This window comes from Brachyhypopomus gauderio, chromosome 7 (genome assembly GCF_052324685.1).
Source record: "Brachyhypopomus gauderio isolate BG-103 chromosome 7, BGAUD_0.2, whole genome shotgun sequence".
NCBI classification, from domain to species: Eukaryota; Metazoa; Chordata; class Actinopteri; order Gymnotiformes; family Hypopomidae; genus Brachyhypopomus; species Brachyhypopomus gauderio.
This window is the reverse complement of record NC_135217.1, coordinates 18756757-18770233: the sequence shown is the minus strand read 5'-3', so window position 1 is coordinate 18770233 and position 13477 is coordinate 18756757. Positions and strand designations below refer to the sequence as shown.

The 13477-nt window shown below is 42.7% G+C and overlaps 1 protein-coding gene across 1 annotated transcript; it reads left to right on the top strand.

The window, feature by feature from the left end:
* The first annotated feature begins 1104 nt into the window (after positions 1–1104).
* Positions 1105–6117, top strand: bloc1s5 (biogenesis of lysosomal organelles complex-1, subunit 5, muted). Its single transcript, XM_077012278.1, has 5 exons — positions 1105–1366; positions 4135–4217; positions 4394–4523; positions 5046–5104; positions 5367–6117. The coding sequence occupies exons 1-5, from the start codon at positions 1348–1350 to the stop codon at positions 5538–5540; spliced, it is 465 nt and encodes a 154-aa protein (XP_076868393.1). The 5' UTR covers positions 1105–1347; the 3' UTR covers positions 5541–6117.
* The last annotated feature ends 7360 nt before the right edge of the window (positions 6118–13477 follow it).

Genomic DNA, 13477 nt, shown 5'->3' with positions numbered 1-13477 from the left:
GCAGACCTGAAGGTAACATGTCAAAGGCGGAGAACTGTACTACATACATTTAAATGATGGCTGAGTCTATTGTCCTCCTGTTCCTAGACAAGTGTGTTCCGACTATGAGCCGTTCTCTGTCGCCATCTTTTGGATGGTCTGTGTGACTGTTTAATCGGTCGTGGTGTCTTTGTTGTGCGGCTCCCAGTTACAGTCAAAGCTTTCACACTCTTATCCTGAGATTATTTTGTTAAAGCAGGATCACGTCCCGTTGCACAAGCTGAAACGATGCACGGTCCTAGCTAATCTTTCCTCTTACTGTTGTTATTCATGATGATCTGATCTTAGCTGTTTATTTCCCTTCACTTTAGTCACATTTTGAGGTTGTATTAAGCAAGAAAGCAGTAGCCTAATTAAACGTGACCTTCTTATACTGATTTAGACTTCACATGTTTTATTTGATACTGACAAGAGAATGATGATGGGTATCTTTTATTCCATCATGTGTTGTACAAACAGTTCCAGATTTGGGATCTGCTGCTGGGATGAGCCGAGCAGGAACTGAAGGCACGCTAGTCGATTTCTGATTCTCTGACACCACCTTGCGGTTCTTTTTTGAATTGTGAGGTTAATCATTTTAAGATCCGGTGTTTTCGGTTCCAAACTGGAGTTTCCATTTTATCTATCTCACTGGATCCAAGTTATGAAGAACTATTTTAGCAAATGTGGAGATGGGATTTGGTGCCCTCGGGACTGATACCCCTTGGAGTGGAGCTATATAACGTACATTCCTTGAGGTCTGTGTCCTACAGATGTTTCACTACCCCTTTATACAGTGGTCGTCATACCTGACTTCACCGAGTTGCAGTTAGGTGTTTAGATAATTACCAGTAATTGCAAAACTCACGACTAGATTTGGATTCCAGGTCCACACTAGGACAGCTTTATATGTTACATACGCACTCGTCGCTGAGCCTATATCTAATTGAAATAAATTTTGTTTCAAGACGTCTCAAACATTACGTTTCATAATTACCTATCCCAACCTGCTGTATAGATGTTTTATTAAAACTATGTACACATGAGAAGCCAGCAACAGCAGACGTAAGCTTAGTCGCGACTTTTATTTTGAAGTGTGTTGTTGTCGCTCCTTAACTTCGACGAACAGACATCAAATGCGCTGTCTGAGCAGCTCTGCAATTTATCTAGATCAATTACGCAACTCGCTAAATATGTGACATTCTCGTGTAATGCATGGTATATAAATAAAGAACATTTTAAATAACGTCGTTACATAACATCAGTTGAACGTTTAACCGGCTACAGCGCCACGTACTCCACGCGCGGAGAAACCGACGTCTCGTGACCATGGACAAAATATCCAAAGGTAAGTGAGTTAGTTAACGTTAACTGGGCTAGAGCTGTCGCCGGTGTGCTAGTTATTTATTCACTAGGTATGAACGTTTTCCTGTCCTACCTCAATTGGGCTGTACAGACGAGCACAACCTCATTAGACTTGTGCAGTCACGGCTTGTGAGTCTTGTGTATGTTTCCAGGAGTGCCCATGTCTGGTTCTACACATCTAGTTAAGAACAGGATTGAAATTAAGTTATCCAGAGCATCACCAGGGCCAGACTTTGGCACCCCTGGTCTACGTAATATTAGCATTTCATATAATCCTAGTTTAAGCAGGATTAATTTGTCTGATATTGACATCAAATAAGCTCTTTACCCATTTTCTTAGAAAATTCACATATTCAATTTGCAGTAGCAAAATGATTTGTTTAAAAGTTTGGTGACATTAGGCTGGACGGACAGGTGAATCTCTTGTATCTTCATTTCAATGAAGACAAGGTAAACAGTTCTGGGGTGAGTTTCCCAAAACGTTCGTAACTCTACTTCGTAACCATGTACTTATGAACGTTCTAAAATTTACGCCGGTTTCCCAAAAGCCTTCGTAACCCACGTCGTACTTAAATTCGTTCGTAAATCTACGAGTGATCTGACCCTGTCGTAACTCGCCAAGTTGTTCTTAACCTGAAGTTCACGCGCAGTTCCGTCTGACAAACGATAGAGGGCGCTGATTATCCCTGAGGCGCTGATTATCCCGTTAAAAACGACAGAGGGCGCTGATTATCCCTTTAAAAACGCTCCCAGGTAGGGATGGGGAGATTCACCGATTCACATCGGTGATTCGGCACACATGTCTGCGATTCGACTGCACCGGTAGATTCAACGTGCATCAGGTTTAATTTGCGGGCGAATTTACGGTGCATCGACTCTAGCCTTTTTGCATCGGCAAATACCATGGTTAAATCAGGTGTTTTGTTTTCCAGTATCTATTCCTTATTCTAACGTATTTACAGAGGCAACATACTTTTTATTTTTATTGATTTCTTTTTTTTTCAAGGTAACATAAATGCACCATCGTGTCCTCAGGTACTGACGCAAACATGCAGACGTACACAACAAAGATAGAGGGGAAACGAGAGCATTAGCAACGATAAAGATATTTAGTGCACCAAAAAACACACACAAATCAAACATGTGGCAATATTTCGGGTTTTTTAAGTGAGGTGGTCAACTTGACAAGACGCACGCAATCTGCAAACAATGCCGTGGGGCTATCAAATACGTTAGTAGCACAACGAACCTGGCGACACACATGAAAAGACGACACGGTGTGGACATCTCTGCAGCCGCTACCCCCTCGTAAGTCTAGCACACAGTAGTGTTGCAGATCATAATTTTCACTATGTTAATACAGTACTTTTAAAACCTGTTCATCTTATGTTTTAAACGTTTTGTTTGTGTATATATATATTGATGGAGAAAATAACTAAATAATTCACTTGAATAAATTAATGCTCTGTCTGAATATACTGAATCATGCATTTTTTTATATTATGTATTGGTTTTGCTCCATTGAAAACAACCAGGGGTGAGTTTCCCGAAAGGTTCTTAGCGCTAAGTACTTCTTAACCTCATACGTTTCATACCAGGTTACAAAGCGCTACGAACGTTTCAGGAAACCCACCCCAGATGCATATATCCCTTAAATTGTTAGAGAGTAAAGTGGAATTGTGCTATTTAGTTAAGAAAACTGATGGGTTAGGCCAATACATCCTCAAACCTCAACTAACTGTATCGAATGATCATTTATCAAACCGAATCCTCATATAATAAGTCATATCGTTATCAAATCATTTTGAATCGCATCATATCGTGAACAGGAGCGATTTGTATCGCATCGTATCGACAAGGGGTTTCAGAGTATCGCAGTTATATCGTTTCGGTGACAGTGTATCGAGATGTGTATCAAATCTACCTTTGTGGTGAAGATATACATCCTTACTCCCAGGGCTTTTTCCTCTTCTGGTGTGAGGGCTGTTGTAGATGATTGACCCCCACCAGTCTTAGCCCTCTCTTTTCTAAGTTCCACTACCTTTCTTTTTGCATGACTAGCAAAGTCATGCAATTTTTTGCATATTTCCACTGCAGATCTCTTGTATGCACTGCAGGCACTTATTTTCTGGGCAATTTCTTCCCATTTCTGGTTTTCTTCTTTATTTGTTGAGCATCCCCGAGCTTTGGAGAATAGTATGCTCTTGTTTTCTCTAATTTCTTCCAGCATTTGTGTTAGTTTGTCCTGAGAAAAATTTGTTTTGCGTGGTCGGTTTGCCATGCTTGCTGCTTGATTGTTTCTAAAGGTTATTAGAACAGGTTAACTAACTGCCTATTTATAGGTAGGCTTGGCATGCAATGGACAGCAATTACAAATTAACTATTTTTATTTTTTTACATACATGTTGTGTAAATACATTTTTGTTTGATTTTATGATTATTAGTTACATAACGACACTTTTGTGGCTTAATAATATAGAAATGTATGTAAATCGGTGGTTCAGTTTTCGACTGACAGACCCTGTTCTGCACAAACACGGGGGCGGAATCAAGTAAGTGCTACTTAGGGACTCATTCGTAAGTTTGAAAGATAAGAAGGGTTTGGGAAACCGGCGTAAAAGCGGCATTCTTAAAGTTACGTTGTTCTTAAAGTTGTTCGTAATTTCGCTAAGTTCAATCGCTTTCAGGAAACCCACCCCTGTTCAACAGTGTGTAAATCTGCCGCATACTTAATCGTTTGTTCATTCACAGATGTTGGTGATATTCAGTCTCGGTTGTTGGACCACAGACCTGTCCTACAGGGGGAGATCAGGTACTTCTTAAGAGAATTTGAGGTGAGATATATTCTTTTTTTTTTCCTCTACACTTGCGTAGCTGATCATGTTGCTTAACTGTACAGCCTCTCTGTTATTGTGAATATTTATTGAAAGTATGCACAGCATTACATGGTGTGTAATCTTGCAGTACATGTATGCTGACTCTCTGTTCAACTGTGTGTTTCACTCTACAGGAGAAACGAGGCTTCAGGGAAAGTCGCCTCTTGGATAATCTTAACAAGGCTGTGGCAGAGGCCAGTGAGCAGGCTATGCCTAAATGCACTGAGAGCATGCAGACGAATTTATATGAAGCACTCATACGTTGTATGTACAATAATTCAGTACTGATGCTCTATTTAGGGCAGTGTTTCCCTTTTTCTTTTCACAAGGTGGCAGAATTATAGTGTGTGACATATTTTTGGTCTTATATTCCTGGCATACTGATGAACATGGCAAATATAAATATTGAGAAGGCTGAAAATCGAGCACTTGCTAATTACCCAGACACTGGGTGGACAAACACGTTTGTTCTTAAATGATATGTTCCAGCAGTACTAAATAAATGTCTGCATTCAGCAGTTTTCTCATATATAGAATTTTCTTTTTGTCAGGAAAAAAAAATGAGCTGTCCAAATATCATCTCTCTCATATCTCATGAACTTCTTTTTAACTGTAGTATTTGACTTTTTCACTGTGTTTTTCTCCAGTGGCTAGAATCTAAGTCGCTGGGCCGATCTCTGAAGTCCTGGGCTGCTCTGCAGCTGCAGAAATATAAATGAATGTTGATGTTTTCTTGGATAAGGCTTATTGCATTTATTAGAACATGTTTGCTTTCTGTTTATAAAGTGGAAGCTGCAAATCATATGACCCAGAGGATCCAGCAGAGGGAGCTAGAAGCCCAGAATGTAAGTCTGCTGGTTTCCTGCACGTTCATTAAGTCTAATTCTGTGCTATGTTGCCCATTCAAAGGTGATTTACCATAGAAAGTCATTTCACTAGATCAGGAACCTAAGCTTGTGTTGTGATCTCACTGGTTCATACTGGAACTGTATTCTATACAGCAGGGATCGTGGGTGTTCAGCCATGATTTCTTTTTGCTACTTTACAAGCTTTTGCAAAAAGCAGGAAAACTCAAATCTCAAAGCATGTGTGTGTGTGTGTCTGTAGAGCACACGCCTGCAGGAGTGTACGCAGAGGCATAATGAGGACTGGGAGGAGTTCCTGAGGTTGCAGGCTAAGCTGAAACAGGAACTGGAGGATGAACATGCCAGAGCCGTCAGCAGACTCAGCACCCAGTACAGCGAGATGGAGAAGGACCTGGCCAGGTTCTCGCCCTTCTGAAGGACCTGGCCAAGTTCTCGCCCTTCTGACGGGCCCTTGAGTGCTGCGGCGTGTGATCCACCAGGCCCTGGACCTCCTCAAACCCCGCTGGCTCAGAAACAATCACATCCCTCTGGTCTGCTTCTGAGTCCGGGCTCCGCTTGGATCTGCATTTGACAGTCACGTGAAGAAATGGTTCAGAATGCCTTATAATGCAAGACTTACGATCTGAAGTATCAAACAAGTTAAATTACATGTAGCAGGAATGTTTTCAGCATAGACATGAAAACAAGTCAGTACAGTTGAACACAATATCGTGTATATTGGAGGAGAATGAAATACCTGTTACAGTTCATTGTAACTTGTCTGATTACGGAGGAGGTAGACATCTGTCAAGTCAAAGCCCAGCTGCTCATGTGCATTAAATGTTAACGGAACCATTAGCTTATAATTTCTTCTTGGATTCTTTTTTATATACTATGATAAAAATAATATTTTTTACCAAAAACCAAGCCATTGTGTTGTCCAACTGTATTGTTTTTAAGCCTGCTTGTGTCTGTTCATTAAATAATATCCATGCATATAATATATGAGCGGAGATGCGACGTACTGATCTGATTATTGCAGTAGATGTTCAACAACAGTGTGCAGCTCTCCAAGGTGCAGACAACTAGAAATAAAAGGCCCGCTGTACTAACGTTGCTCTGGTCAGCCAAGACCAGCGCTGGCCGTGTACGGGGTGGGGACCTAGAAGGACTGTGCAGACAAAACTGGCTGTAACATTAACGTCCTTACCGAGTTCAATCTGAAAAGAAAATTGTGCATATATAAAACGTTTTGTGTATGACCGTGGTAAGCCAGTGGATGAAAGAAAGGTAATGTGAGTAAATGATGAAATCATGATGATGATGATGATGGTGAAGTATTCAACCTGATAGTGAAGTGACAGCAGTGTTGGTGGACTGTTTGACATCACACCTAACCCACCGCTAGGACAGTTTTGTCTTTTTATGACCTTAAATCACTAAAAAAGGGTCTCATTGGTCTTCTGTGTTTCCCCCAGAAAGGAATGATCATTTAATCTGCATAACTGGGTATTAACATATTGGTCATAACATACCAGCTACTGTGTTTTTGTTTGTTTGTTTTTGTTGCTTGTTTAATTTAAAACAGTAAAGTTTGAGTTTGAAACTGATTAACTCCAACCAAGTTGGACAACTGCATGTTGAAAATTAAAATGCAACAACATGATCTAGAAATCACTCCAAACTTGAATCACAGTAAAGTCCCTTAACAGATAACTTGACTGATACGCAGTAATACAGAATATTAATGGTGCTTGTTGGCTGTGATCAGTGCTGCTCTAGTGCTACAGAGCACGTTTCTGCTGTTGAGGACTCGTGCGTAGGAGCTGGGGAGGCCTACAGCTAAAGAGCTGTAAGCTCTCCACAATTACAAAAAGATGTTATTTAATGTTTTGTTTAATGCATTTGTATTGTTTAATGCTGTTATCCTTTGTTGCACCAATGGGTGGCATCGTGCATGTACAGGCTGACTGATGTGTGAATGGTTCTCTGGTACATCAGCTAGTAAGTGGACTGTGTGTGTGTGTGCGCGCACACTGGGATGTGTCATTTGGAGGTAAAACACAGTGTAGTGCAGGGGTACTCAACTAAATTTGTCCGCGGTCCAATTTTGGCAGATAGCTGCGACCTGAGGTCCGGTGCGGCGGGGGGGCGAACGTAAGTTGTTGAACGGGAAGGGGGGGGGGGGGGGGGGGGGGAGAGAGGAACGTAACACTCGTGACGGAGTGGTTTTTCAATAGCCCTGAAATAAATGCTCCGGTTTTTTTTGGTCCGTATCCAGTTAATCAGGAATGAGATTGGGTCCGGACAGGACTGCGTTCGGGTCCGGATCCGGACCGCGGTCCGCCAGTTGAGTACCCCTGGTGTAGTGTATTATCTAGCTGGTCATCTGCAGCAGTAAAACTAACCCCTCAGCTTCTAATAAAGAGTGACGCAGTGGAAACGGGGCCCTCCTTCAGCAACAAGGGCCCTTTCATCCCTTCATTAAGCATTGCTTCAACAGCCACCGTCCACGTAAAGGTCACGTATGAAGTCACCGCATAAACGAAATATGTTCTCACTTCCCTTTCACGTGTTTCGTAGCATGTTCGTCCAAGTTTATTATCCAACCAAAGATCTCTTGTGATATATATATTTTTTCGTTTCATTCAATGCAACATTATTGATTAATATGTAACTGTAACAATGTATGTTCAGTGGACATTTAGTTTAGGTATAGCTTATAACCAGATACTTTCTTTTAAATACATTTGGCATGATGAAATGTTAGATCAAATGGGCATTAACTGAATCCACAGATTCAAAAAGCTTTAGGCCTTTCACAGAGTTTAGCAGTGTGAGGGGGGGGGGGGGGGGTTGTTGGTGGGGGATGGTGGGTGTGACGGGTGCAGAGGCAGCATCGCCTCTGCCTGCTGACCCTGGGCGGAGGGTCCACCAGAATTAGAGCTGCACAGGAAGCCGTGTTTTACGCCACCGGTTCTTGCTTCACGTCCCCTCAAGATGGTTCTTGTGTGCGGGGTGACGGTAGCGAGACGGTTCGGAGCATTCCTGCTGCCAGGGAATCTTATCGGGGTCTGGACCTGCCGCCACAGTGCACCAGGAACCCAAGCCCTATCAGTAGCGCAAGTTCTTCCTGTTTTGGAGGGAGCGCAGCGATCCAGCTCAGTGACCGCAGTGGCCTGCCAACATAAATCCTGCAGGAGAAGGGCAGAAAGAAACGCCGTGTCAGAGCTGAGCACTGAGATTAGGCCTGTGACCTTTGACCCTGCTCATTCCACCTGCCCTCCTACAACGTCCTACTAAAACAGTACTGCACGATTTTCAGTGTTTCACAAGATTCTGCTATTGCTGTATGAACACCAGTGCAATCATAGCTTTTGTGTGTCTTTTAAATGAACTGTTCAACAATCAAAGTATCGCGTGTTCAGCTAATAAGCAATTTGCAGTCAACTAAGAAAACATCATTTTTATTTCAAGTTCTATACATGAAATACAGTCAATACGTAGTCAAATCCCATGTCTTCCACAATTGTTGCCACCACTTCATTTAATACTTTGTGTACCTTCCTCAAGAAAAACAGCCTTGAGTCTTCTGTAACGTTTAACAAGACTGGAGTCCACATGGTAAGGGTCCTGAGAGTATTCCTTCAGATTCTCTCCAGATCTTTCATATTCTGAGGCCCTTGCAGTTTGGTAAGCTGTAGGTACTCGAGTTTGTTGGTGCTTTCTTTTAGCAGCCCTCCCAATTTGGGTGATGTTTGATTTTATTCTGGGAAATGTTCTGACCCAGAGACCTAACCTAGACCAAGTGTAAATGTACATCTTCAACTGTCTAGTCATTTTCTTGTATCCATTTCTTGATATGTGCAACTCAATAACACCATTTCTGCATTGTCTAGTCTTCCTTAAAGTGATGGATGACTAATAGAATTTGGCCTGTGTTAGGCCAAACCCTAACTCAGTGAAACAGGATGTCCATTGACCATTTAGGAGAGCCTGCTTGTGAACTTTAAAACCTAAAATATGACTGAGAATATACTTCGCTTAGATTTTTCTACAGATGCCATAATTATGAAAAATACAGATTTGAGGAAAATAAATGTCGTGATAATTTTAATGTCATGATGAATTTCAAATAAAGTTTACAGGTTTGTTTATAATTTGAACAGTCTGGAGGGTAAGCAATAAATTTTTTACCAATATATTTTGCCCATGTTTACTAGGGTTGACAGTGTTTGTGGAGAGCACTCCATGTGGCTGACAGGTATAGGTGCAAACGTTGAACAGCAGCACATCTTTTTCACTAGTACTGTGGCTCGGGTTTCTCAACCACCTTTAACGATGTGGAAATGGTGTTCTTTTGCTTCTCTGCTGTTCTCCTGAACTGCTGGGTTCCCTGACTCTCTGCTCACCACTTTTATGGCCCTTTCTCGTGCTGTGAGGTGAAGAAGAGAAGGCCGGGCCGCTCCCGCACTCTCAGGATGGAGCCACATGCCCCTCCTGCCGTTCTCACACCAACAGGAACAATGACCTCCGCCTCTCGTTCTGCGAGGCCTCTGGAGACCTGATGGGGGCCCTCAGCAGCGCCTGGGGTGCACTTTTCAACCTGCTAAATTAAAACCACATTCATCATCTTAGCGATGAGGCATGTAAGGTTGCGAAGTAGGGGGGGTCTTGGTATTCACTGCAAAGTGTAAGTAGAGAAAGTATTAATTTTCAGAGCTATTCATTATGAGCGGTTTGAGCTTGCACCCTGTGCCAACAGTTCTCTCTCTCTCTATTGTGTGTCTTCATAGCGCTTCGATATTGGCCTCCACAAATGAAATCGACAGCGAGGGCTGGGTGTGCTCCTCGGTTAATAAGCCCGTCTTATGGCTCCGCAGGGGCCAGGCAGATGGGACTTGAGAGCCCAATAAAATAGGTGGTAATATGAATTCTTTGGCACTGTCAAATGTTCCCTGTGAGAGCACGCTGAGGCACGGGAGGGGCGAAGCCTGCCGACCATGCACCAATAAAAGTGATTTTTTTTTACTTACATTTGCTAGAGATGCACAGACGCCCTCGAGCACCTCTGATCTTCCAAGCAAAAATTTCAGGAAGTAGAGGAGAGATTCTAAAGGTTGGATGGCCATCTATAAAACATCTTTGCCCTGTAAATTACTTCCACTGACCTTCCAGTATACAAGTGATACCAGTACAGGCTGACTTTGTGACAGTGTGTGTAGAAGACATGGGGAAGTGTGTTTTAACTAGCCCAGACAGAACCCATTCACTGTGCCTAGTCCAGAAGAAAACAGATAAGGGTAGTATCAACAACCCCCTTCCTCAGTCCCTCTTCTAACAATGGTCAGCCAGGCTAGAGAAAATGCCCTGTCACTGCAGACTCACCAGTGCATGTTGTTGTCTCGATCTTGAGGAATGTCTAGACCGTGTGCCAGGGGCTCCTCAACAGATTTCCCCATTCCTGCAGACACAGTCTACAGATAAGTGGAATTTTTGGGCTTGTGTTTTCATAAAATTCTCAAGGGGTTTCAAAACAACGATGTAATGTTTACTTCTCCACTAAGCCTTCCAAAAACACTGATGGAGCAATATAGAAATGATGCACAGAGGTCAAAAGAGATCATATCAGATGAATTTACCTCACTAGATCACCCAGAGCCTACCGTGTCAGTTTTTGACAGAAGTCCATAGATGATGGGTTCTGTGAGTCCGTCCACTATATAGTCAGGTTAACTAGGGAGTTTTTTCTTGCCACTGTCGCCCTTGGCTTGCTCACTGGGGGCTAGGACTCGGCACTTGTAAAGCTGCTTTGTGACAACAACTGTTGTAAAAAGCGCTATATAAATAAAATTTGATTGATTGATTGATTTACTTACCTTACTCTCAACTCTGAACACCACACCAGGGTCACATTTAGATTTGCATCCACCATAAAACATTTTTGCTTGTGTTTAATCATTTTGTGAGTAACACAGAAAAAGAGTACAGGAAACCCATCATCCGTGTCCATTTTGATTGTTATTTACTGTCCTTTGTCAGTATAAAGACTAAAGGCAGTAAGTCATAGCGCATGCAGCAAAGATGAATAAACAAGGCCTGGTGACTGCCTACTGGAACCTTATACAAGCTCCATGGTGACTAGAACCTCACTTCCTGTTTGCAGGCAGAACAAATAATTTACCGGTAAGATGTCTGTAAAGGAGACAAGGAGTAATCCTCAGATCCCGCTGTTGATCTGCTCTCTGGAGGAATGATTCTTACCCAGGTGCACTATACATTATTCTGGGGATCTCTGGGATCCTGGTCAGCCTGGCTTTTGCTTTTTAATGTTTTTAAGTCATGTATTTACATACACCTTTTTCCACTCTTGCCATCACTTTTGTCATTGCGTTATATTATTAATAATAACTAATGTTCACGTGGGTTTGGGAGCGTGCCATGTTTCCACAGGATTTCTGTGTTTTTTGTTGGAAAGGTTTTTTCTGGACCAGGTGTTTGGGCTCACCTCAACAGCCAACCATTTTGCCAACATTTTTGGGGCCCATTGAACACAGTCGTCCGTTCACAATAAATCAATCAATGTGGTTTTGCAAGTGTGTCAGCACTTGCGCAGGAAGCTACCATGTGCTACCATGTGTCTGTTCCCCTACATAAAAAAGCAATGAGTGAAACAGAAAGAAAAAATGTGTGATGAAGATTTCTCAGCCCGTTTTGTTAATCTCCCCTTCTCTGCCTTTGTAGGAACTACCTGGAGGGGCTCTCCCTTCCTCTCTCACACTGTGTGTGTGTGTGTGTGTGTGTGTGTGTGTGTGTGTGTGTGTGTGTGTGTGTGTGTGTGTGTGTGTGTGTGTGTGTGTGTGTGTGTGTGTGTGTTGGCAGAGCTAGTTCTGGGTGTGGGCTTTTCCAGAGCAGTCCCATGTCACTCCTGATCCATGATCTCCTGATCCCTCTCCCTCACCTTTTTCATCTCCGCAGTCTGCTGTGAGCTTTGCTTTATGCCGAGGCTGTAGTCTAATGACTTTCCCCGATGCTGAAAGGCTGTGGGTTACAGCATGACTAGCAGGTTTGCCTGTGCCATGCTACAACTTGATGTAACAGCTGCTGTGTCTGTCTCTCTCCCAATGTAAATTACAGATTTAAATTAATATAGTTAAATTTAAGCCCCTACATATCACCATATCACATCTAGATCCTTAATAAGGCACTATGTCATTTTATTGAGAGTGTTCTGAGTACTGAAGTTATGAGTCAGTTTGAGGGTTTTTTTTTTCCTGTTAGCTTATCCTAAGGCTTAAAAAATGGTATCAAAATGTCCATGACAGATTTCAAAATGTTTATTTCTCATTATGTGTTTAGTCAAAGTAGGTAAGAGGTATGTACATAAACAGAACATCGCCGTTTGGGTCCACAGTTAGTGCTAGCAAGAAAGCACAGCACCTTGTTAGCAAATGCCATCCATTTTCAACACGTGCTTTAGCTATTAGCAAACAGCAGCAGCTAGCATTTCTCTGTATGCTTTATGTTCTTCATTCTGCATAGGGCTCTGGCAGGGATTTGTTTATTTCATGGTCTACTGCATATGTGAATACGATACACCATTCTTATTATACATTTGATATACCCTGTAGAATTGGGCCAGTGTGGCCAGCCTGTCTTTGCTGTGTTGGAACAGAAGTGGTATTGGATCCACCAATCCAGGGGCCCCTCTGGCTGGGAGATCAAGGCTGCAGGGAGGGCAGGTTTGGGGCTTAGACTCACTGCACCTGCTCCTGCCCTCTGGCCAAGTAAAACACATTATTCCACGAGTTCAGCCCCTTAATGGCCTGTGTGCTGACCCTTTGAACAGTGAACCATGGCAGGATTGGCCCCTCTGCCTGCTCCATGGAGTAATGAGCCTACACACAAGCAATAGTCACACATTAACACTACACAAAACCCAAAACTGCCCTGCCTCGCTCTGCTGAGCTCTATGGCTAAATGATGCACATTTCGACGCTTCTTCCACACATGCACCCACATGACAACATATACACCTGGTCTTGGCTGTGAAGGTTCTTTTAATCACCGAACCTGCTTTGTGCAGTGCTGAGCCGTTATAGTTGGACCGGCATCAATACAGAGAAGTGAACAAATCATCTCTAAGAAAAACATTGTGCATCTGTTTGGAGACTTGGCTCCATCTCCCTGGCGTAGCCTCACTGCTGTCAGCCAAGCAGGGTCATTTTCCATGGGAGCAGTAAGTGACAACATCTGTAATTTCTTTTCAAGGGGAAAATAAAGAAACAAACCTCAGTGCACTGTAGGCTTGCCTGAGCGTCTCACGGCACAAACAGCATCAAAGCAAGGACCAACTCAGAGTTTCCCAAAAGC

Bases quoted from the DNA above. Each gene is read 5' to 3' on its own strand.
- bloc1s5 (XM_077012278.1), top strand. The intron at 4,218-4,393 runs GTGAGATATATT...TTCACTCTACAG, and splicing joins ACTTCTTAAGAGAATTTGAG to GAGAAACGAGGCTTCAGGGA. The intron at 5,105-5,366 runs GTAAGTCTGCTG...GTGTGTCTGTAG, and splicing joins GGGAGCTAGAAGCCCAGAAT to AGCACACGCCTGCAGGAGTG.